Source organism: Chiloscyllium plagiosum, chromosome 3 (genome assembly GCF_004010195.1).
Source record: "Chiloscyllium plagiosum isolate BGI_BamShark_2017 chromosome 3, ASM401019v2, whole genome shotgun sequence".
NCBI classification, from domain to species: domain Eukaryota; kingdom Metazoa; phylum Chordata; class Chondrichthyes; order Orectolobiformes; family Hemiscylliidae; genus Chiloscyllium; species Chiloscyllium plagiosum.
This window is the reverse complement of record NC_057712.1, coordinates 54,737,305-54,763,866: the sequence shown is the minus strand read 5'-3', so window position 1 is coordinate 54,763,866 and position 26,562 is coordinate 54,737,305. Positions and strand designations below refer to the sequence as shown.

Below are 26,562 nucleotides of genomic sequence, written 5' to 3'. Positions count from 1 at the left end.
AGGATTACAGTGCAGATCACAGTATGAAGAGCAGTTGTTAGTGTCTGCAGTGGTGTTTAGTTTGGGTCTAACAGTGTGAACTGTGTGAAGTCCTGGGAGCAGTAAGCACTTCCAACATCCCTGATATATGATCCCACAAGACAGGCAAACAAGGGCCAGTTGTAAAATGAATGAGAAAAGGGGAAGACTGCATGAAGAAACGTCAACTTGGGATATAGCAGACTACCCACCATGAATCTCAATTAAAAATAATTGCCAACGAAACGGAAAGTTCAGCTTAAAATTCCTGATCATACAATTTAAAAATTAAGAATTCTAAATTTAAATCCTATTTTGAAAAGATACAGTGAACATAGAAATTTCATATTATGGATTTTATACTTCGTGAATGGAGCTTAAATGTTTGCCTACATCTCTTAATTTTGTTTGCTATTTATACTTAGAAAAGGAAATTGGCATTCTTGATTAGCATTTATGTTGGAACCTAAATTTAAGTTTTTATTATGACCATTAACTACACAAATCTTCAATTCCTATTTCTCAACCTGGCAATGAAATCAGATTAGGCACATACTAATGTTGAAATGAATGTACCTTTACAGTATTAAATTCACTATACTTCTCAAGTATAAATGTTACTTGCTTTTCTGTGTTGCAAATAAAAAAATCTACTAGAATCGGTGTTTCTGTGTAACCAGCATTTTGAGAGTGAATGTCATAGGCCAGGCGCACTGCGGCAAAAAGACATGCTCAAAGCAGATTGCATCCCTCCAACAAAGATAATTACTTGACTGATACACTCTGTCTGAGATAAAAGAAAGCTGCTAGTACTCCTGCTTGATCCTGGAAGCAATATGATTAAAAATTCCCCAAAAACCCAAGCCTTTTGAATGTTTAACGCCACATGAAAGTGAAATTATCTGTAATCTAAACCTAAAGCATTCCCACTGACAACAGAGATCCTGCTGGGTATCTATCCTATTCCTCAAATAGCACTGTATCCCAGCAACCTTTCTGTTACCAAGGCAAATCCTTGGAGAACAGTTGCTGTAATCAGCCTACCGCAATCCTGTGGGTATATCTTTGTTCTATTGCGTTTCATGCCACTGCACAAAGCACAATGTGAGCTGAATGCTAAGTAGCATTGAAGGAAACAATCTAGGAACTAACTCCAGCCTTTAGGACATTTGTCTGTGCAATGACGTACACAGTCCTTAGTTTAGATTTTAAATACGGAAAATAACATTCCTTAGAATGTATAGTTTTATAATGATGGGAAGGCAGCACCTACTTCTTTATCTGAGGTTTGATTTTTATAGCTATGGTGTCTGATGATTCATGTTAAGCAAAACAAGTATCACTAAATCCACATGATAATCTCATGATGCTGCAGTAAAAAACCATAAATAAATATTTTTTAAGCACAAAAAAAATCTGTAGGCCACACAGGTACTTCAATGACTACAGTACTTTAGAACACTGAATTATTGCCATCCATTCGCCATCATAGTGAAGTACTCCTGAAGGTGCAGGCCTAAAATGGGCATGCTACAACAGTGTTAATAAAACAATATGGATTTGTGCCAAGTGAAAACATCATGCCGAGAAAAATAGCATGAAGAGGTTAATAATTACAGTATCCGGTGCTTCCCACTTTCATATTTAAGTGAATTAAGATGAAGAACAATCAATATTGTCATCTTCACCACCTCCCAGCCACCCAATGGCGCAATCAGCAGTACTGCAGAGACCTTTACATTTTGCTGATTAGTCAGACTCTGACTTTGCCAACAGAAGATACTTTGCATTTGAGGTTGGTTATAAATCCAGCAAGTCAGCTATATGCAATGTTTGTTAGCTGAGCATGGATTTCTCCAGCTGCCTGGTTTTATAGACCCAGGAGACCCAATCCACACAGAATATGTTCTCTTCAGTTTTCATGCATCCACCTATTTCTACATAAAATTATTTTTAAATTGAAAGTGTTATGAGTAGCACAGTGCTTAACGAATAAAACTAAATGGCTCTCATGAGCTACTGAGTACAAAAAGGGGAAGAAACAACACCATTCAGCTAGATTATAAATGACATGCCTCTAACTAAATTGGTATCAATATCCAACTAACAGAACAAACAAGCTTTCTCTAGACCACAGGAGCAACTGAGGTACATTACATTTCAGAAACTAAACGGTAGCCAACTTCAGAACTAACATGACTAACATTTCACTTTCTAAATGGACTACACTTTGAACTGTTTAACAAGAACTGACACACTTGAGTACATTTACATTGCAAATAGGATAACCTATAGAAATACTCCACCTTTGTCTGACACTATGATTGCAATCAGTGCTTATCAATGTTATTCATATAATTGCTTGGTAAACTTTAAAGAAAAAAAAATACTGGCTGAATCTAACACTTTTTAGCTGTCAGTTTTGTGGAATTTCATGGAAGGTTTCTCGAAGGGAGGCCTAGTGAGATCTCCTATCATATTTTACCAAATTCGGCTCATTAACTACCTGCCCCAGCCTTACAGTGCCCCTTTTCCCCAATTCTAGCTGCATTCTATAGCTTGCTACCTGGTACAACTCACCTCTGTCAGGACATCCCAAACTGCACTAGCAATTCTGGTTGTGCACCAAGGTAAGCATCAGTAGTCCGGAACTGACCTACACGATTCATGACATTTGTCCATGACATGGCAGACAAGGAGAGACTGGCAACCCGCTTTGCTGAGTATCAAGGTAGACTCAAATTGAGTGAGCACTATGACAGCAAGCAAACAGCCCAGAGATGCAGCCTTGTTTAGTTCATGAGCTGAATCTGTATCCCTCAGCAGTGTCCTTGCAACATCACAATGATGGTTGCCATTGAGCCCAATATGCAGCACTGATGTTCAGAAGTGCACTGTAAGTGGATCAGAGATGTCCCATGCTGGCAATTATCAGATGCTGTTGTCCATGGACATGGGGTGCAGGTGGCCACTACTCACAAAGCATACTTTGGGATGTTGATGCTTGTCTAATGTGATATTGGCCTTGACACCAGAGCTTTGTTAAAAGATAGCGAGTTGTTCCTGACATCATGATATGCCTCACTGGATTTCTCATCCGATTTGCCATATTTCTTACCATAACCAACATTGTTCAGGCCCCATAAGATTCCAAACCTTTTTTTTAAAAGACTTTACCAAAACTGTTATCATTGTATCCGAGTTTCAAATTCAGTAATATAGAGTTTATAAGATTACAAATAAGTTCACAATAAATTCTGAAGGATAGCAAATAGTGTTCCCTTATTCAAGAAGGGGACTAGAATCATCTGGAAAGGAATAAATTGATTAGGGCTAGTCACAGATTTGTGAAGGGTAGGTCGTGCCTCACAAAACCTTATTGAGTTCTTTGGGAAGGTGACCAAACACATGGATGAGGATAAAGCGGTTGACGTAGTGTATATGGATTTCTGTAGGTTTCTGATAAGGTTCCCCATGGTAGGCTATTGCACAAAATACAGAGGCATGGGATTGAGGGTAGTTTAGTGATTTGGATCAGAAATTGGCCAGCTGAAAGAAGACAGAGGGTGGTGATTGATGGGAAATATTCATCCTGGAGTTCAGTTACTAGTGGGGTACCACAAAGATCTGTTCTGGGGCCCCTGCTGTTTGCCATTTCTATAAATGACCTGGAGGAGGGCGAAGAAGGATGAGTTAGTAAATTTGCGGATGACACGAAGGTTGGTAGAGTTGTGGATAGTGCTGAAGGATGTTGAAGGTTACAGAGAGACATAAGTAAGCTGCAGAGCTGGGCTGAGAGGTGGCAAATGCAGAAAAATGTAAAGTGATTCACTTTGGAAGGAGTAACAGGAATGCAGAGTACTGGGCTAATGGCAAGATTCTTTATAGTGTAGATGAGCAGAGAGATCTCGGTGTCCAGGTACATGGATCCTTGAAAGTTGCCACCCAGGTTGATAGGGTTGTTAAGAAGGCATATGGTATGTTAGCTTTTATTGGTAGAGGGATTGAGTTTCAGAACAATGAGATCATGCTGCAGCTGTACAAAACTCTGGTGCAGCCACATTTGGAGTATTGCGTACAGTTCTGGTCACCACATTATAGGAAGAATGTGGAAGCTTTGGAGAGGGTTCAGGGGAGATTTACCAGGATGTTGCCTGGTATGGAGAGAAGGTCTGACAAGGAAAGGCTGAGGGACTTAAGGCTGTTTTCATTAGAGAGAAGAAGGTTGAGAGGTGACTTAATTGAGACATTTAAGATGATCAGAGGATTAGATAATTTGGATAGTGAGAGCCTTTTTCCTCGAATGGCAATGGTTGGCACAAGGGGACATAGCTTTAAATCAAGGGGTTATAGACATAGGACAAATGTCAGAGGTAGTTTCGTTACTCAGGGAATAGTAGGGCATGGAACGCACTGCCTGCAACAGTAATAGACTCGCCAACCTTAACGGCATTTAAATGGTCTTTGGATGAGAATGGAATAGATGAGCTTCATACTGATTGGTTCCACAGGTCAGAGCAACATGAGAGCCGAAGGGCCTTACTGCATTGTTATGTTCTATGTTCTAAATTCTAAACTGCAGAATACATTATTCAAAGTATTTTACATGGATGCAAATTGTCACCAGTTGGCATTATTATACACTACAAGATCCCATAAACAGAATTAGATGGATGTTTTTGCTTATAGTCAGAGGAGGTGGTTTGCTGGACAAATACAGGAGGATCAATGCATCAGCATTTTGATTTATTATTACCCCAGATAACCTTTCTCTTCAACTGCTCCAGCACACATGGGAACACAGGAAAATGAGGCATGACATGTCAAATGTCCAGATTAGAGTGGTGCTGGAAAAGCACAGGTAGCATCCGAGGAGCAGGAAAATCGACATTTTGGGCAAGAGCCCTTCATCAGGAATGAAGGCAGGGAGCCTCCAGGGTGGAGAGATAAATGGGAGGGTGGTGGGGATGGGGAGAAGGTAGCAGGGAGTACACCTGGTGGATGGGGGTGGGGATGAAGGTGATAAGTCAGGAGGAAGGTGGGAGAAAGTAGCAAAACGAGTACAATGGGTGGATAGAGGTGGGGATGAAGACGATAGGTCAGAGAGGAGAGTGCAGCAGATAGGTAGGAAGGAAGATTGGCAGGTAGGACCGATCATGAGGATGGTGCTGAGCTGGAAGGCTGGAACTGGCGTAAGGTGGGGAGATGGGAAATGATAGTGTAGATAGTGGTGAAGCCCGCATTGATGCCCTGGGGTTGAAGTGTTCCGAGGCGGAAGATGAGGCGTTCTCCCACCCTCCTCTCTGACCTATCACTTTCATCCTCATCCACATCCATCGATTATACTCTTTGCTACCTTCTCCCCAGCCCTACCCCCCACGCATTTATCTCTCCACCCTGGAGGCTGCCTGTCTTCATTCCTGATGAAGGACTATTGCCCGAAACATTGATTTTCCCTGCTCCTCGGATGCTGCCCGACCTGCTGCACTTTTCCAGCGCCACTCTAACCTAGACTCTGATTTTCGGCATCTGCAGTCCTCACTTTTGCCTATGTCATATGTCCATCTTACCTACATATAATTGAAATCCTAAGAATTAATTAGGCAAAGAATCCCAATATTGATAATTGGGGGTTGTCCGAAACCCCAGACGTTACATTTTAAATACGCTCCAGGTACAAGCTGATAAAAATTCCCCACTTGTACTTTTGTTGTCTTGAACCTGTAGATTCTCTACATTCCTGTGCTGAAATTAAAAACCTGTTATCAAGTCCCCCAATTCAGCATACAGTATTACTCACAGACTAGAATAGTGTAGTCCTCGGACAGAAATCAGCAAAGTAAATTACCCCTCACATAGAGTCATAGTCATAGAGTTGTACAGCATGGAAACAGACCCTTCAGTCCAACCCATCCATGCCGACCAGATATCCCAACCCAACCTAGTCCCACCTGCCAGCACCAGGCCCATATCCCTCCAACTCCTTTCTATTCATATACCCATCTAAATGCCTCTTAAATGTTGCAATTGTACTAGCCCCCACCACTTCCTCTGGCAGCTCATTCCATACACGTACCATCTTCTGTGTGAGAAAGTTGCCCCTTAAGTCTCTTTTATATCATGCCCCCTCACCCTAAACCTATGCCCTCTAGTTCTGGACTTCCCCAACCCAGGGAAATGACTTCGCTATTTACCCTATCCATGCCCCTCATAATTTTGTAAAGCTCTAGAAGGTCACCCCACAGCCTCCGACTCTCCAGGGAAAACAGCCCCAGCCTGTTCATAGGAAACAAGATTCTGGATTAGTGGTGCTGGAAGAGCACAGCAACTCAGGCAGCATCCGAGGACAGGCAAAATCCGAGGACAGGCAAAATCCTTTGAGTGGCCCTATTTTCTCCCTAGTTACCCTTTTGTCCTTAATGTATTTGTAAAACCCCTTTGGATTCTCCTTAATTCTATTTGCCAAAGCTATCTCATGTCCCCGTTTTGCCCTCCTGATTTCCATCTTAAGTATACTCCTACTTTCTTTATACTCTAAGGATTCACTCAATCTATCCTGTTTGTATCTGACATATGCTTCCTTCTTTTTCTTAACCAAACCCTCAATTTCTTTAGTCATCCAGCATTCCCTATACCTACCAGCCTTCCCTTTCACCCTGACAGGAATATACTTTCTCTGGATTCTTGTTATCTCATTTTTGAAGGCTATCCATTTTCCAGCTGTCCCTTTACCTGCGAACATCTGCCTCCAATCAACTTTCGAAAGTTCTTGACTAATACTGTCAAAACTGGCCTTTCTCCAATTTCGAACTTCAACTTTTAGATCTGGTCTATCCTTTTCTATCACTATTTTAAAACGTATAGAATTATGGTCGATGGCCCCAAAGTGCTCCCCCACTGACACCTCAGTCCCCTGCCCTGCCTTATTTCCCAAGTGTAGGTCAAGTTTTGCACCTTCTCTAGTAGGTACATCCACACACTGAATCAGAAAATTGTCTTGTGCACACTTAAGAAATTCCTCTCCATCTAAACCTTTAATGCTATGGCTGTCCCAGTCGATGTTTGGAAAGTTAAAATCCCCTACCATAACCACCCTATTATTCATACAGATAGCTGAGATCTCCTTACAATTTTGTTTCTCAATTTCTCTCTGATTATTGGGGGGTGTATAATAAAATCCCAATCAGTTCCACCCAAATAACTTCCCTGGATGTATTTCCAGGAATATCCTCCCTCAGCACAGCTGTAATGCTATCCCTTATCAAAAATGCCACACCCCATCTATCATCTGCCTCCCTTTCTATCATTCCTGAAGCATTTGTATCCTGGAACATTCAGCTGCCAGTCCTGCCCATCCTGAGCCATGTTTCCGTAATTGCTATGATATCCCAGTCCCATGTTCCTAACCATGCCCTGAGTTCATCTGCCTTCCCTGTTAGGCCCCTTGCATTGAAATAAATGCAATTTAATTTATTAGTCCTACCTTGTCCCTGCCTGCCCTGACTGTTCGACTCACTTCTGTTCTCAGCTGTACCTGTCTCAGATCGATATCTTTCCTTACTATCACCCCCCCCCCACCTTAGTGCTTAATTTCGTATTGCAATGTAAGATCTACCTAAAGATATCATTTTTCATTATTAAGAAATGCTGCAATCAAACAACTTAAAAGGCAAGATGTTTGTGCCATCTTTTGATCAAAAAGCTTTAAAGCTCACTGGAACTTGAAGCGAAGGGCATTAAAAGGACAATTTAAAATCTACACCACTAAATCCAGAAAAGCAAATTTAGTTAGCTCTGACTGACTAAGGAAGGTATCCAACAATTTGTGTAGAAAACTATTCTAGCTACTGATCAACAATCTGTAATCTTTTTCGTCTAAAATTTAACATTTCACTTCGCCAATGTATTGCTCAAAAAGACATTAGGACAAACAATTTAGGATTGTCTGCCAGGCTCACAAATAGCACACTTGCAAGTACAGCAATCCATATAGATTAATCTATCAGGCCTTGTGCTTCGGAGAAAGAAAGGTCATACTACTTACATTGAACCAGATGCAGTAAGTGACAACCATTCTCTGGCTCAGCTCTCAGACCAATCCGTGTCAATTTGCCTTGTTTGAAAAAGAATTAAAACAGAACTTGACAGTTAATTGTCAGTCATTATTAACTGGTGCATCTTCCATGGTAATGCCTACTCCAATCACAGTCCACTGTCAACCAATCACCACTCTCCATATATACAGTATGAATGAAGTATTCCCCTAACTTGATCAGTGCAAGTCAAAAACCTTCAAACCGACTGTGTTTTAATTTCAAGATGGACAAGTTCTGTATTATCAAATGACTACAAGGTCAAGTACTTTTGACATAACACTCTTCAGAGATTGTTGTCTTTTCCCAGCCAGAAATCAGGAAAGTGGAGTTGAAAAACCTATCAGGCATCATTGAATGGCATAGCAGACTCAATGAGCTGCAAGGTCTAACTTCTGCTGCGAAGTCTTATGATCTTATGCATGTGTCCCCTCATGGGTGAGGAGAAAGTGAGGTCTGCAGATGCTGGAGATCAAAGTTGAAACTTTATTGCTGGAACAGCACAGCAGGTCAGGCAGCATCCAGGGAACAGGAGATTCGACGTTTCGGGCACAGGCCCTTCTTCAGGAATCCTGAAGAAGGGCCTGTGCCCGAAACGTCGAATCTCCTGTTCCCTGGATGCTGCCTGACCTGCTGTGCTGTTCCAGCAATAAAGTTTCAACTCCCCTCATGGGTGAGTCTAGAACCAAAGGACATTGGCTCAGAACGGAAGGGTGCCAATTTAAGATGAGGATTTTCTTCTCTGAGATTTAGATCTATATTGTCATGTGTACTCAAGTACAGGAGTGTAGTGAAAAGTGTACAATATCACCACACACATGAGTGCAACGGTATCGAGGTACAAAAAAATCTTAGGTACAGGGTAGTAAAAGAATCTAAGTTTAAAACAAGTTAAGCATTACCTTCATGGAATAAGTAGAAAAATAAATAAATAAGATAATAGTTAAAGTCCTTCTTAATATAGACTAGAAAAATAAAAGGAATAAAGTTAAAAGTTCATGAGTCTTTGAGTCCTCTGCGTACTTTGCTATCCAGGTGACCTCAGCTGCCTGTTCTCCACACTGCCACCGCAGATACTTGGGGACCTCCTTGCACTCCCCATGTTTGGCTGCGATGCCACCACTGTTACTGTTGCAGAAGCTATCACCGCCTTCATCTCCTCCTCCTCCTCCTTCTGGAACATGTCTGAACAGCTGACATATCGCCATGTTGGGCTGAGACTCTAGCACAGGCTACTGAGAGATCAGGCTGTGACATCACCATGTCAGACTGAGACCAGGCCACATCACTGCTGTGCCAGGTTGAGAACCACCACGCAAGGCCAAGAGATCACCATGGGCTGCCGAGAAACCACCACCGACTGGGCTGGGGCTGAGAAGAGCCCCACTGGGTTTACTAGGAGAAAGTGAGGACTTCAGGTGCTGGTGATCAGAGTCGAGATTCTGGTGCTGGAAAAGCACAGCAGGTCAGGCAGCATCCGAGGAGCAGGAGAATCGACATCTTGGGCAAAAGCCCTTCATCAGGAATGAGGGTATTCCTAGCTTCTGTCCTGTTCTTGTAGCCATATGATGAGTCCAGTTGAGTTCCTGGTCACAGTGCATATACAACAAGCAAGCAGCCATGTCTCAAATGTTTAAGGGTACAGTCTACCAAAGACGTCCGGCAGTGACGGGACGGGGGGGGGGGGGGGGGGGGGGGAGGAAATGTGCAAGCAGTTTTATAAATGGATTTGGTGGGGACCTGAGGAACTGCAAAGCCTACTGGGTCCCTGATAAGGACTCTCATGAAGTAGATTTGGATATTTAGAAGTTTGCTGATTTCTAGAGGAAACCACTCCTCAATGCGCACTTGGTAAAACCTTTCATTGTACTGTGCTTTGAAAATGGCTGTGACGACACCCGGAGATGGTAGGGTAAGTGTCTCACCCTAAGAGGAGAGCAGAGATATTCCATTGGCCTGGCGGTACTGCATTTTCCAGGGATGGACCGGTCAGTCAGGGTGTCGTGGCACAGTAAATTAAAGGCAACATTCAATATCAATCTGGGATTGGTTGTGGCCAGGTGTCTAGTTGAAGTGGTCTTGGTCCATGAAGTGGGACACTGCCAGTCCTGTGGCTCTATAGTAGCCTAACAGTAAAGGGAAGACCTTTGAGAATGGAAATGAGAAGAAACTTCTTGAGCCAGAGAGTGGTAAATCGGTGAAATTCATTGCCACAGAAAGCTGTGCAGACCAGGTCACTGAGTATATTTAAAACAGAGATAGATAAGTTCTCTTAGGCTGTGCCCTCGGGTCCTCATCTCTCCTGCCAATGAAAACATCTTTCCAATGTCCACTCTGTCCAGGCCATTCAGTATTCTGAAAGTTTCAATCAGATTCTCCCTCATTATTCTAAACTCCATTAAGTACAGTTCTCAAACATTCCTCCTATGTTAAGCCTTTCATTCCTGGGACAACTTTCAGAGTTGTGCTTCAAAAGCTTGGATTAGATTATATTAGATTAGATTAGACTTCTAAATAAACCTGTTAGATTAGAACTTGGCATTGTGTGATTCTTAACTTTTCCACCCTTTCCCTACTCTCATACTCCAACCCCCTTAAGTAAGGGCCAACATTCCATCAGGTTTCTTGATTACCGGCTGCACCTGCATGCTAGCTTTCTGTGTTTCATGCACAAGTACACTCAAGTCACTTTTTTTGTTTTAGAGGCAGACAGCACGGTTATGGCTCTGTAATCTTTTGAGGGAGAAACATTCATTCAATTACATATTTGCAATTTTTCACATTTTTAATTTCTTTGTAAATTTATATATTTTGCATCATACAAAGATTTATTTCTGCAATAGCACAGTTGGTGCTTCTGTAACTGTAAACTTTGTGAGCACATTAGAGCAACCTTCCTTTGCTCGGACAAATTTTACCAACAAATTTAAAATATAAATTCAGGAACTTCACTTTGAATAGATGTGATGCTGCATTCTTAGCACTCACAACAACCCAGAGTTCAGAAAATAGAAAAATACTTCAGAAAGCTACACAAGCTGTTAAATTATTACCAAGCTATTAGAGTGCTGTCTGCCTCTGAAACAAAAAAAAGATTAGTCATTTATTGTAATTTGTAATTTTTTACAAAATGTGCTGAAGTCGCCATTCCATGGTGCCTATGTTAACAACAAAAGGCATAGATAAGAAAAATTGAATAAAGATTTATGACAAAATCGATCTTAGATCAATTCGCAGCTCTTGACTTCAGGAAAAAGCAGTACCGCTGCAAGACTGCCATGCCAGGCCGATGGAATACCAGGCTAATGGAATATTGGGCTGGAAGCTGCCACCAAAGCAGGCCATCCATACCAGTCTGCTGGAATCCCAGCCAGCAAGACTCTGCAGAAGGCGCCCTAAGGACCAATCCCGTCACCGATCCCAGGAAAGAAGATGTGGCAAAAGCTGTCCAAAGAATTTCCAGACAGCCAAATACTGGGTCAAACCACCTCAATGTCGTAGCCGCTGCCAGTCTCCATTGATATAGAAGCTGAAACCAGGTCCCCATGCTCACCCTTCCACCAGCCACCACCTTGACGCTGATTCCAGAGTCCCACTCTGCTGCCACCCTCCAGGTCCCAAAACGGGCTCACCAGCCGCCTCGCCATCCTCTCAGTCTGGGCTCAGCAACTGCCACCATACTCTGGACCACAACAAAGGATGGCATGATGGCTCAGTGGTTAGCACTGCTGCCTCACAGCACCAGGGTCCCAGGTTCGATTCCAACCTTGGGTGAATGTCTGTGTGGAGTTTGCACATTCTCCCAGTGTCTGCGTGAGTTTCCTCCAGGTGCTCCGGTTTTCTCCCACAGTCCAAAGATGTGCAGGTTAGGTCAGTTGGCCATGCTAAATTGTCCATAGTGTTGGCTGCATTAGTCTGAGGGAAATGGGTATGGGTGGGTTATCTTCGGAAGGTCAGTGTGGACTAGTTGGGCCAAAGGGCCTGTTTCCACGCTGTAGGGAATCTAACCTAATCTTAAAAGCCAACTTCATCCCACCTACCGCCAAAAAGATGATATACAGAAAAAAAAGAAAGCAAAATTTAAAAAGAAAATAAAGAAAAAAAAAGTGGTCAGCATGGATGATCTCTAGGCATGGAGACCAAATGCTCCCTACTCCACTGCCATCACCTTAGAAGGGACCTGTATCTAAAAGCTGTAAACCATGAGGAGAACAGTTGGGACACATTTCTTCCTCACATCTTGATGAACTCTCACCTTTGCTCCCAGAAATGAGCATTCGAAAGCATTCAAACAACTCCCATCTACAGTTTCAGCATTAACGCAAAAAATTAAATGATGAACCTCTAAAACTTTGGACTCCCTATCCTCTGCATCCACCAAGAGAATTTGGCCTTGCAATATTAACATTCTGTTCAGTGATCCTTTTAGTAAGTGGACAATAAATAATCTATTTCAATAGCCATAGTGAAAAAATATTTTTGAAGAAATGTAAGCTTTTTTCCAAAGCCGCACAACTTATTTTGAAATTCTTACTTTTCCATACTTCCATTATCACACACTTTTTACATTTTAATATATTCTGAATATCCAATTAATTAAAACATAAAACTGCTTCAAGGTAAAATTGCAATAAATTAATCCTTGACTTTTGTTTGCATCCATTGTACACACTGGACTTAGCTCAAAAGGTCATCTCTTCATTCAAAAGTTGATATATAAAATTGTAATAATTGGCTGCAATTTCCATTAGTTAATTGAGGTCATATAGAAATAAAAATTATTTCAAAAAATTCAAAGTGAAAATGAGTATAATATATTAAAGCTGATAATATGCAACTTTCATTTAAAAAAATGTAAAAATTAAATATCACAAACCCCTTTCAATGAACTGGTAGTCTTTTACATTTGAAATCATTATTTATCAATGTTATAAACCAAAACAAATTGGACTAAATAATACTACAAATAGAGGAGAAACAATTATTCTGTCTGATATTTGAAACCTCAATGTAAAATTATTTTGACTTATATTTCCAGTGAAGAAATATTCAACATACTACTAACAACGCAAAGCTCCACAATAAAATATGAAGACAACTGTAAGATCTTGCGTAAACCATCTCCTGCTACTCATCTTTGTAGATAGAAAATGTTGCAGAAATCAAAATGGCAGGTTTATGGATGAGATGAATGACAGAAAAACATGAGAGAAATTATAAAGGAGAGTGATTAAGGAGGAAGTCTTGAGGCATAGTGAGTAGCATTCCTGCCTCTGAACCAGAAGCAAGTCCCACAACCAAACAGATTGAGCATCAAATCTGCATATCGTTCCAACATATGCCAATAGCAGGAGAGTCTTTTCATCAGCCAAATAATGGAAATAAATCAGTCTTTACCATCATTACTCATAGCACCAAATTTCAAATGCATGTAAAAGTGCACATTGCCATGATTGTTAATGTTGATTTCTTCCAGAGAATCAGGAGATTCAGGGTAGATTTGCTGCCAACAATCCTATTCTACATGAAATATCAGGCACCTTTACATACTGATAGAGCTGATCTTGCCATGCCTAACTGTCTTATAGAACAGTCACAACAACCAGTAGAATTACAGAATCCCTTACAATACAGAAAGAGGTCAATCAGCCCATTGCATCAATGCTCCAAAGAGCAAACTCCACATAGACAGTTACTCAAAGCTGAATTAAAACTGGGTCCCTGGTGCTGTCAGGTAGCAATGTTAAGCACTGTTGCACCGTGTCACTTAGTACCAATAGGAAGTTGTTAGACTCAGTCAACTGGATGACTGATGTGGATCACATTCATCAGACAGAATGTGGGATGATTCCTGCTTCAGCTGGGATGAATTTGGGACTTGCCTGTTTTGGGCAGAGAAAAGAAGAAAGGAAATATGATTAAGTGAAAGAAAGTGGTTAAAATTCCACTGTCCCTCAACCAAATTTTTTTCTCTTTCCTCCTATCTGTTTCATCCAAAGGACTCTGACTTGTTTTCTAAAATTTGTGAAAAGGTGAATGCATGTGGAATGGATGGATGACCGGCGATAAGCACAGATTATCGGTCGAGTGTGGGGGCTGGACAGTCACAAAGCTTCAGAGAACCACACCTCTCCAATAAACCTCAATCTAAATGCAGCATACAGCTACTGATGGCTTCTATCCTAGCATCATGCAGTCAGAAGTAAAAGTGTAACAAAAATGATCATGACAAAAACAAAAATGTTAAAATAGAAACAGAAGACTATAGAAACAGACAGAAACTGAAAGAAAAAAGAAACACAAATAAAAACAGAAGCATGAAAACTGAGAAATAAGAACAATGATATTCTCTTTCTAATCATGTGCAGTTCCTTGCGAGAGCAATCAGATAAGTAAAATTAAAGTTAACTATTTCTAAAGCTCTAATGTAGTCAGATTATAAGCATCATAAGCCGCAAGAGCAAAGCTATAATAGCATATAAACATTAGCCAAACCCTACTCTTAACATCAGTTAAGAATTTGACACTAAATCTAGGTAAAGTTGAAAAGAATGGACCACAAGAATTAATTTGATTACTTTTCTTATTGTTATGCATTGACAGCATGCTAAGTATATTTTTAAAAACTGGTGACTTGACAACAGTGAAACTGAAAAGCCAGTACCAGCAAAGGACCTGAAGATCACATAATAGTTACCACAGCTACTACCTATCAAATGCTTTTTTCACTCCAGCAGTGAATTACCAATGAACAATGTGACCCCACTGATTGGAAAGGTAACAGTGTTAGCAAAGGAAAAAGTACCAGCTTTCACTGCTATAATGGAAATTGCAGCACCGAAGGTAGCCATTTGCCCAAGGCCAGCTGTATCAGTACCAGATCTTCAATAGGAGCTACCTATACTCATCCTTCCTTTTCCCTTAAATACATGCAAGTGAAATAGCGTGGGTTATCTTTGTCTTATCTGAAAAAATTCTGAGTTCACATCTGTACATACCCCGTAAAATTTCCAGATCTAAAGTGGATGCTACAAGGAGGCACTACAAGCTTACAGAATATTTCACAGAATGTAGTTGCAGAGGACTGTGGGAAAGGAATGGTGCAGGGGATTAGTGAAGAACATTCCACCTGTCATGTGTAGTTGTAATGATGCATAGCATGAAGTATAAAAGAGGAAAATAGTTGTTTTGAAGACAAATATCAATAAACAAATACTTCATAATTTAAAGAATAACAGAATTCACTCTAAAAGCACTGTACAATTGGTTAAGATCGAAAATGTAAATATAAACCCAGATAACTCTTCCAGTACATTGCTCAGTGCAGTAAGCTTTCAAAATTCACTTAATTGAGAGTCAAGCTGGATGTCGCAGCTGCACTTTCTAGCTCTAAGTTCTCAACCATTTTTCCTCTTTTGTAAGTGCTCATTTTCCTGGTCATCTTTGTGGCTGTGTTACTAGCAATTACTTCAGTATTTTGAAACATTGACATGTCAATAAGTTGCAAATGCAACATGAAGCGATAAAATACTACTTTCCGGGAATCTTGCAAAATACATCCATTTCACCATTAATGGGAAAATCTCGTGTAGGCCTTTCTAAGCATTTTGTTCACTGGAGATGTTCCACTTTCACACAGCAAACTATCACCCAACAAAATCATAACAGCCTCTTACTTAGTTGCGCTTATTGAATAAGATCTTTGATCTGTTGATGTTGATTATTTTTCCCCAAACGTCCAGTGACTTTCCTTCAGTTAGGTTAGTTTGTCTGCAGAAGGAGTTGAGCGGGTAAGCCAAAGACACAAACTCATCATCAGGTTCTGTCATCTTCCTACAATATGCTGAAATAGAATTTTTGGTGGGTTTGCCTCCAGCAGGAAATTTTCCCTGATGCAATAATGTACAGGTCATCCCTCATAATATCAGAAATTAGGCTTGGGTAACATGGTATTGAAGGATCCAACAGATGTTATCATACCGCACAAATGCATACAACCATTACATTCACAGGCACCTTGGTGTCTGGGCTAAAGTTTAGCTATGAAGTTATACAAATCATGCTTCCATTAGCATGTCATGTTTCAAATGAGCTGAGTTAAGGTAGAATGTAAGATCTTGATTCCATCATGTCACATACTATTAGACAGTGATGAGCATTCTCTTAACATATACGGATCATAAAACACACAAACTCATGGCTTCTGACGACATTTATGCAACATTGTAGGATCAGCGGCAAAAAAATTATGAATATAGCAACTGGAGTAGACTATTCAGCCCCAAAAGCCTACTTCAATGAGATCAAGGCTGATCAATGGCCTAATTCCACACACTTACCTTTGGTCCATATCTTCTAATATCTTTGCTTAAAAAACGTTTATTGATCTCAAATTTAAAATTAACAACTGGTCCTGCTGTTTGTACATAAGTGTTCCAAACATCTATTATCTCTTCTTTTTTAACATCACTCCTGAATGGTTTAGCTCTAATTCTCAGATTATGCCTCCTATTCCCAATCAGTGGAAAGAGTTTATTTCCTGTTAATATAGAACCATAGAAATGATACAGCACAGAAGAGGGCCACGTGCCCCATTTTATCCATGGCAATCCAAATACACCCAGATGCCCTTTCTAATCCCATCTTCCTGCATGTGGCCCAGAGCCCTGCAACTTACAGCACTTAAGGAGCAAATCCCGGTACTTTATAAAATAATTTACGGTCTCTGCCTCCAACACCAACTCAGGCAGGAAATTCCAGATACCCATCACAAATGGGCGCACAAAGAAGTTTTCCCTAATGTCCCCTCTTGTTCTTCTGCCACTTAGTTTAAGTCTATGACCTCTGCTTTTTTACTTCTCTACTAGGGGAAACAGGTTCTTCTGTCTACTCTATCTTCACTCCTCACAATTTTGAGTACCTCAATCATGTCACCCCTCAGCTTTCTGTTCCAAGGAAAACAACTCCAACTTTTCCAATCTCTCCTTGTAACCACAATTCTCTAGCCCTAGTAACACAAATAATTCTGGTCTGTACTCTCTCCATAAGCAATAATTTTCTCCTTATAATGTAGTGCCCAGAACTGCACACAATACTCCACTGGCCTCACCAATGACTTCTATAGTTTTATCATTAGATCCTTACTTTCGTATTCCATACCTCTGCCAATGAAGGTCCCATTCCATATGCTTTTTTTTGACAACTTTATCTCCCTGTACTGCTACCTTTGTGCATTTGCATGCCAAGATTTCTCACTTCATCACCTCTCTCAGGATATTCCCATTTATTGTATATTCCCTTTTACTGTTTGACCTCCTTAAATGCATTACATCACACTTACCAGTGTTAAACTTCAACTTTCCTGTCCGCTCCACCAACCTTATCATTTTGGAGCTTACAGCTATCCGCTACACTGTCCACTACACTGCTAATTTCAGTATTGTCTGCAAATTTAGTAATTGTGCCCATGTTCAAGTCCAAATAGTTAATGTACAAAACAACAGCACCGGTCCCAACACAGAGGCCTGTAGATCACTACTTGAAATAATTTTCCATTTACAAGGGCAGCCATCGATCATTACCCCTTCCTTCCTGTTACTAAGTCAACCTTTTGTCCAATTTGAGACATTACCCTGTATCCCACAGGCTTTTACTTTTTTTGACCAGTCTGTCATGTGGAACCTGGTCAAATGCCTCACTAAAATCCATGCAGACAATATTCACTGCACCACCCTCATCAATCGTCCTCATCACTTTATCAAATATTTCAATCAAATTTGTAAAGTACGACCTCGCCTTAAGAAAGCTGTGCTAATTGTCCCCTGACTAGTTCATGTCTAAGTGACTGTGTATTTGATCTCTCACGACTGAGTCTAACAATTTGCCCACCACCGAATTAAGACTAACTGGCCCAGAATTGTTTGGCGTTTCCTTTGTATCCTTTATAAACAACAGAAACATATTTGCATTCCTCCACTCCACAGGCACCCTACCTGTGTCTAGTGAAGACTGGAAAATAATCCTCACAGCAGCTGTTATTTCCTTCCTGACCTCCTTCAGCATCTTTAGGAAAACTCATTCCGCCCTGGTGACCTATCACTTTCAAGAATTCGAATTTCACAAAAACCTTCTCTCTATGATTATTTTGTCCAATATTTCAGACTGCTCCTTTTGGATTCCACATCATCGCTTTCCTTTGTGAATATCCTCTGCATCTTCACAGACGTTCCCTTCTTCAGCTCTGATAGGTCCCTTTTTTTTCCTTAACTTGAATTTTCCTTCATCTTGCTTGCTAATATTTTCTCATTGTCCTCTCTTTGATTTCATTATTTCTTTGTTAAAATGATCCCTGTACTTTCTATACTCCTCTCAGTTATCTGCAGTGTTTTTTTTTTTATGATTACCATAAGCTTTCTTTTTCTGTTTAATTTTTCCCTGTATTTTTTAAGATAACCATGGAAGTCTAGATTTGGCAGTACCATTCTTAAATTTTGGAGGGTGCACGTCTACTCTGTGCCCTAAGAATCACACTTTTTACGGCTTCCTACAGACTATCCCTTCGCTGTCCTATCCAGGTTCACCTCAGCCAAATCATTTCTCAGTTTTGCAAAGTTTGCCTTCCCACAAGCAAAAAAAAACTTTTACACCTAATTTATCGCTGTCCTTTTCCATAATATTAGCAAATCTAACCAAATTGTAGTCACTATCCCAAATATGGTTGCCCACTGTCTCTTCACCCACTTGCCCATCTTCATTTCCCAAAACTAAATCCAGATTTGTATTTCCTCACATTGGGTTGTCACAGATTGTTTAAAAAAAAATTCATGGATACAGTGCATGAATTTTTCAGTCTTAAATCACCTGAGAATGTTTGAAACCCAGTCGATATTGGGATAGTTAAAGTCATCTGCTATTATTGTCCTCTTATTCCAACAGACATTTGTCTTCATATATATTCTTCTACCTCCTTCTCGGTATTTGGGGTTTGTAGTATGCTCCACATAGTGTGACTGCCCCTTTTGTTTTATTCCTAAACTCAATCCATAAATCCTCATTTGTTAACCAGTTTTGTATATCATTCCTCTCAAAACTGTAATTGATTTTTTAAGCAATACAGTTATACCTCCCTCCGTTTTTGTCACCCACTTTTGAAGCTATTGATATTGTACCTTAACTTACTAATTTCTAGAAAAGGCCTAATTTGTATAAAGTGTCTTCATAACTTAACCTCTGACGTCTAGGTATCATTCTTGTAAACCTACATGGTTCTTCCAAGAATAATATATTCTTTCTAAAGTGTGTTTATCTAAATCTGCTCACAGCACTCCAGCTAGGGTCTAACTAGGGTTCTGTATAATTGCAGTATAACATCTGCATCTTTGTACTCCAGTCCTCTACATAAAAAGGCCAGCATTCCATTAGTTTTCTTGATTATTTTCTACAGCTGTTCATAGCATTTTTAATGATCTTTGCACCTAAACCTCAAAGTCTCTTTGGACATCTGCTGTATTTAACTTCATACTATCTGCAAAGTAGCTAGATCTAGTCTTTTTTGATCCAAAATGGATCATCTACACTTACTCATATTGAACTCCATCTGCCACAGTTTTGCTAATTCACTTAGTCAATCAATACTCTTTATCATTTTAGCTGTCATCTATTATACCATCTAACTTTGTGTTATCAGTAAATTTAGCTTTATGACTTTATATGCCATTATTGAAGTCATTCATCAATAGCATGTATAACTGAGGCCCAAACACAGATCCTGTGGGACACCTTTGATCACATCCTATCAATTTGAGTGGCAACTCATTACATCTACTTTCTGGCACTTGACACTTAACCAATTTCCCAGACATGTCAGTAATTTGCCCAATATTTCATGGCCTTAAAACAGTCTCTTACATGGGACTATATCAAATGCCTTCTGCAATTTTACATAAACAACATTCATAGACAATGCCCTGTCCACTACCTTAGTCACACTTCAAAAAATTAATTGTTCAGCATGACCTACCTGTCATGAATTCATGCTGACCCACCCTGATTAACTGAAAATTTTAAAGAGTTTCAGTTACCCCATCCTTGGATTCTGAAAGGCTATGAGCCCTGACAACATTCCAGCAATAGTAATGATGACTTGTGCTCCAGAACTTGTCAATCCCCCAGCCAAGCTGTTCCAGTACTATGTCAACAATGTGTAAAATTGCCCAAGTATGTCCTGCTCACAAAAAGCCATCCCATCAGTCCATTCTTAATCATCAGTGAAGTGATGGATGCTATCATCAGTGAGATCAAGTCACACCTGTTAGGCAGTAGCTTGCTGACTGAGGGTGAGTCATCTCACCCCAGTAAATATCTGTAAAAGTTCCTCAGGGTAGTGTCTTAGGCCTAACCATCTGTGGCTTTCCATATGATGTGCAAACAAGATGGGAAAATATGTTTTGGACAGTTTGAGCAGTTAAATCAGAGAACAACAAAAAAAAAACTGGTTTGAGTGGATTTGCATAAATCTTGAGAATAGTTGTTGTGTTAACTTGTAAAAAAACTCATGTATCTGCATTACTGCAAGAATAAGGACTTCATTCATGGTAATGAATAATGTGTCATTTGGACATGTTTTGGAGAAGAACAAACTGCAAAGAGGTTTTTGTACAAAAACAGCATCCTACAGCTTGCCTTCTTAATTATACTACTATCATTTTACATGATTTGGAGATGCCGGTGTTGCACTGGGGTGTACAAAGTTAAAAATCACAACACCTGGTTATAGTCCAACAGGTTTAACTGGAAGCACACTAGCTTTCGCAGCTTCGCTCCTTCATCAGGTGATAGTGATGAAGGAGCGGCGCTCCGAAAGTAGTGTGCTTCCAGTTAAACCTGTTGGACTATAACTTGGTGTTGTGTGATTTTTAACATCATTCTACATGTCCGATATATATTGAAAGACTGGATTTTCCCAAATCAAATAAGGGTATTTAAGAGGAAAAAATGCCTTTAGAAGTCGGACAGTATTCGTTGTGCTCTTCAACGCCTCAGTGAAACTGATATTAGGATAGCACAGTAATGAATGTTGCGGGAGGGATGCTACACTTCCATCCCCACCCCGACAGCAGCAATCTCTCCAACTCTGCGACACTGTGTACGTTGCGCAATTGCGCACAAGGAGGTTGGACTGGAACGTCCCGCAGATAGAACGAGCGCAAGTTCCGGGTGATATTCTAAAATCCGCAACTCGGCTGTTGCATGAAGTGAGGCTGAAGGTTCGGCACGTCTCGCCTCCAATTATGACGATGGTACTCTGAATATATTCTCGCAGTTCAGCCTTTCTCCACGTAGGACCGATCAAAAGACAAGCCTAGTCGCTCTCGTTTTTTTTAAAAAAAAGAAAATTATTCGTAATTCAATTAAGTTTAATCGAGTACCTGAAACTTTAATTGCATTGTCTTTCCTGTCACAGACTTGCTCTTTCGATAACATTTGAACTCGCGAAGTCATTATAAGCCCCGTTCTGCCGTGCAGGAAATGCCGCCAAATGCTCGCCAGCAAGAAAATCACGTGAGACAGTTCGAACAGCCGTGTTCAGAATGAAGCTGGGTGATCTTTACATGACATGCTTTGCCCTTTCTGTCCTGCAGGTGAATAGGATGCATTTTATGTATTCCTTTTTTTTCCAAAAAATATATTCTGTATTAACAAAATCAGTTTTAGGAAAATATACCATGTGAAACTTTTTAAATGTTAGATCATATAGTGCAGCTCCCCTCCATTCTGTTTGTCAATCCTAACTCCTAATTTCGACATTTTTCCGGTTAGTTGCCACTCCTCCCATTCCACACTCAAACCCAGCTCACTCAAAATAGAATGGAAGCTTGCCAAGCTCTGTAGAAATGTTTCACGAATGTGCTACAGATCATAAAAGGTATTATCACGCATATCACATTTAAGTGAACCTGCTTAATGGTACAAGATCATAAAAGGTCCCATATTTGGATGGTGTGTTTGGACATAGGTCCCATCAATCCATGTATTAAACCTGTTCCAGCTATTACTAGACGTTGATAGTGTTTTCTTGTATTATCCTGTAATTTTGCTGAATTTTCCCAGATTGCTGTTCTCTGCAAAATGATCATGCTCCCAGACTACATGACTCCTCTTCAACATTTAGGAGAAAGTGAGGACTGCAGATGCTGGAGATCAGAGCTGAAGGGCTTATGCCCAAAACGTCGATTCTCCTGTTCCTTGGATGCTGCCTGACCTGCTGCGCTTTTCCAGCAACACATTTTCAGCTCCTCTTCAACATTACCAACCCATACAGTTTCCATTATTGCCACTCTATACCAACTTGTCACCGTAGTTCTTACAACCTACCTATTCAACTAATGAGAACTTTTTTCCATCATTTTATATGTTTTACTTTAAAACATTAACATAAAAACCAAGAAAACCCTAAAAGTTACAATGCTTATGCGAGTGTCTGTAACACCAAAAGATTGCAGTGAAATTCTTATATTAAAAAATACAGTTTAGCTTGTTTACTTGCCATTCCAAAGGATATCTGATGGAACTACTGCATCTACTAATATCTATTAGCAAGTTTTGAGAAGGTTTGTAGCTCAGATTGAGGTTCTGGATGTCGGTTTGCTCACTGAGTTGGAAGGTTTGTTTTCAGATGTTTTGTCAACCACAATCCCATGGAAAAATGACATCAAATTTTAAACATTCTTATTAAAATTTATTGTCAAGAATGTCTAAATAATTGGGATAAAAGAGTTCCTTTGGTATTGTCAAGGTTGCCTGAATGAGTCCACAGGATTCCGTTTCATGACATAATAGGAACACTTAAATTGATTAAAGTAAAATTTAGAAATCAAAGCTCAGAGACTACACTTCTGTCCTCTGTGTCAGGTTTCTAAGAATAGCCTAACCTAAACTTGTGATTTGGAGATGCCTGTGTTGGACTGGGGTGTACAAAATTAAAAATCACACAACACCAGGTTATAATCCAACAGGTTTAATTGGAAGTACTAGCTTTCGGAGCGCTGCTATTTCATCAGGTGGTTGTGAAGGACACAATTGTAAGACATGGAATTATAGAAAAAGTTTACAGTGTGATGTAACTGAAATTATACATTGAAAAATACCTTGATTGTTTGTTGAGTCTTTCATCTGTTAGAATGACCATGATAGTTTCACTTCTTTCATATGTAAATCACAAAACTTTTTTTAAAATGTTACATTCTCAGGTTAACTGTAACAATTGGTGTTAGCCCTGTGGGACATAGATAAATTAATGTTATTTCTGCAATTATAAGTTTTGATACAGAGGAAATGAACTCACATCAGTGTGTAATTGTTTCAGCTAAGAGCTGAGTCAACAAGAATGGAAACTATGTGGAGGAAATATATAATCAGTTAAAATGGTATGCCAGCATGAAACGTGATGCAAAACAATGGTAGAAATACAGGCACTAGATAAAATGCTGTGAAGAGAGACCTGTATAAACAGTAGGTTTCCCACTTGTACAGAGACACAGGAACAAACCCCAATTAAAAGGGCTTAGTGATAAGATGCTGTGAGGGGCAGCGCAGATGGAGGGAGTAGATAATGGTAAGCAAAGGATGGGATGAGGCCAAACGGCCTTGTGAGGTCAGAGTAAGTATTTTGTCACAGACAAGACCGGATAAACAGGAATAATGGGGCCAGTCTTAGGGAACTGGAGGATGTAGATAGGGGAAGAGCAATGTAAAACAAAAGAAGCCAAATTATATAAATATCGAGCGTTTGTCGAATTCGGTGTGTGTTTTGTCCCTGCCTTGTGACATCACACCCACTTGCAAGTGTAGAATAAATGACACTACTGATTCGGACTGAAATTATTGATGTGAGTGAGCTTTGTTTCTCACAATTGGGGGCTCGTCCGGGATTTTCTTCCACCGCCGGAGGCAGTGGCTGGCCTTGGACACTGGGAAGACGCGTCCCGTTCCCCATTGAGGAGCGGTCTCGTGTCCCGGTTTGGTCCGCTCCCTTGGGAGTCTGGTACGGATCCCACAAGAGAGACATCTGAATCAGACAGTGAGAGGAGGTTGATAGACAATACGGCAAAAAGGTGCCAGGCAACTCTGTGCATAGGCCAAGGTAAGAAAATTGACTTTTAAGTATTGCCTTGGTGGCCGGGATTTAGTTTTAGTAGTTAATAAGGGACTAACGAAGGAACTCAATATGGATTGTGCTGTGGGTAAGGAAAAAGCCTCCGGGAAAACAAAAGAAGAAAAAGGCAATGGGAATGGAGGCGGGGTCCCTTACAACATTCCTCCGGAAAGTCCTTTGGGCAGGATGTTGTGGAATCGGAGAAATAATACTTGTACAAGGGAGAAAGATGATTAAATATTGTTGACTAAGGAATCCATTCTTCGTCCCACTGTCTTCTGGCCAAAGTACAGGACAGACGAAGACTGGTATTGTAAATATCTGAATTTATATGTCAATGTGTGAGGGAGAGAGAATGAAAAGAGCTGTACAGCTGGTAGAAAGTTTAACCCTTTGTGATTTGGTTTGAGTGAACATTTGTTTGTTGGTGATTGAATGTTTGTGTTTTATTCCCTGGAGCTTGAGTTCCAGGACTGTTTTGAATCTTATTTTTATTATGGAAACTTAACATGATTTATTTTAAGGTTAGGGATTCTATCGAGATTATGAAGAAAAAAAGAATGATAACTCCTGTTCTTTTTACAGGTCATGACTGCCTTACTATCAGTTTCTAACTAATCTCTTTTATCTTTACATAAAAGCGATTTATGGAGGACCGTTGAAGTTTCAGCTCAACATTAGATTGTAGTAAAAACAAAATTCTATGGTTAATATCTGTGACCTTGGATTGAGCCATTGTTCATGCATTAGAAGTTTTTTTTTAAACTTGAATAGACAAATTCTTTTAAGGCAGCTCTGATTATTTCACGACCTATGGTATTGTAATTGAGCAATGATTGGTCAGGACTACTTAAGAAAACTAATTTTGGATTTAAATTAAAGGACTAAAACTGGGTAATTACAGTGAATTTCAAAATTGGGAACTGTATGCATTTTACATTTTAAATATTAAATACTGAAGAAATGAACATAAATATAAAAATATATTTACAAGTTTGGAACAGGCTTTAAAGTTAGTCAAGCATGAATTGATGAATTGGTGTTTGAAGTTATGGGGAGCTAGAAATATTGCAATATTTCTTTAAGAAAGAAAAAGGGGAAAGAACGTAATGACTTATCCCCTTCGGGAGGTACCCATAGGGGACAAAGAGATTGGGTTTGTGAGTGTCCACTCCTCACCAGTGGGGAGGTCATAACATTTAAAAGGGAAATGAAGGTCCTGGTTGAGGATCCGGTGGGGTTGTCTGAACAAATTGATCAATTTCTGGGGCCCAGTCTGTATACCTAGGCTGAGTTAATGTCTATTTTGAATATACTATTTACTGGGGAAAAAAAAGGGGACTTATACAAGGAGCAGCCATTAAAATATGGGACAGGGAACACCCGATTGGAGATGGGGATGCTGGACAGGGAGAGGTGAAGTTTCCCCTCAAAGACCCCCAGTGGGAAAAGTATATACTGGGCTTGTCCTCCTCTTTATCTTTCCTCAGAAAACAGGGTCTGTTGGCACAGACTCCGCCCCTTGAATTCACCGTTCATCCCATCCAGCCGGGAGATTGGGTCTTAGTAAAATCATGGACAGAGACTAAATTACAGCCGAACTGGGAAGGGCCGTATCAGGCTCTTCTGACTACCGAAACGGCAATAAGGACGGTGGAGAAAGGCTGGACTCATTACACTCGGATCAAAGGGCCAGTGGACCCTCCAGTTGAGGAAGACGTCTGGATGGCCGAATCAACGCAAGACCCGCTGAAACTCAGACTAAAGAGACTTTGAGTAACTGATTATACAGTGGCAACGCGAGCGCGGGATTATTTCTGTAAGATTGTATATTAAGTCTTTTTGTGCTTCAGCATGATGTTTAGAATACTGGGAATGCTTAGAGTTATGATGCTAGCCCTCTTAGTATTGGGATTTTGTCAAATATCATTTTCATATGTATTATTAACGGTTCCTGAGTCTGATAATCCACAAGTAATAGACATTGATGCATGCAGCTTAGTAAATTGTGGGGATGTAGCTAAGCAAAGACAGTACCGCAGTTCAGAGATACATCTTAAGTCCTATGGGGATGGCCTTGGGATGGTACTTGGTAAATTGGTCTCGTCGCAGTACACCGGACCCCCTTCCAACCAGCTCGCGATTGTCCCGATTAAAAAGTGTAACCCAATATACCTAACAATAAGGAAAACCACATGGCACGAAGCAATTCTGTGGGGGGGGGGCACTTATGAGATACAATTAAGTGAAACATTTGGGATTGAAATGAAAGCAAATAGGAAGGATTTCGTGGACTGT

The 26,562-nt window shown here is 40.2% G+C and overlaps 1 protein-coding gene across 3 annotated transcripts in view; it reads right to left on the bottom strand.

Annotated features, from left to right (window-relative positions):
* Positions 1-22,248, bottom strand: part of msra (methionine sulfoxide reductase A) — a 505,505-nt gene extending 483,257 nt beyond the window's left edge. For all 3 annotated transcript variants that reach the window (XM_043682286.1, XM_043682325.1, XM_043682316.1), the window contains exon 1: positions 21,539-22,248. In XM_043682286.1, coding sequence (XP_043538221.1) covers positions 21,539-21,611 — 73 coding nt within the window. In that variant the 5' untranslated portion in view covers positions 21,612-22,248. The remainder of the gene's footprint in view (positions 1-21,538) is intronic.
* Between the last annotated feature and the right edge of the window lie 4,314 nt (positions 22,249-26,562).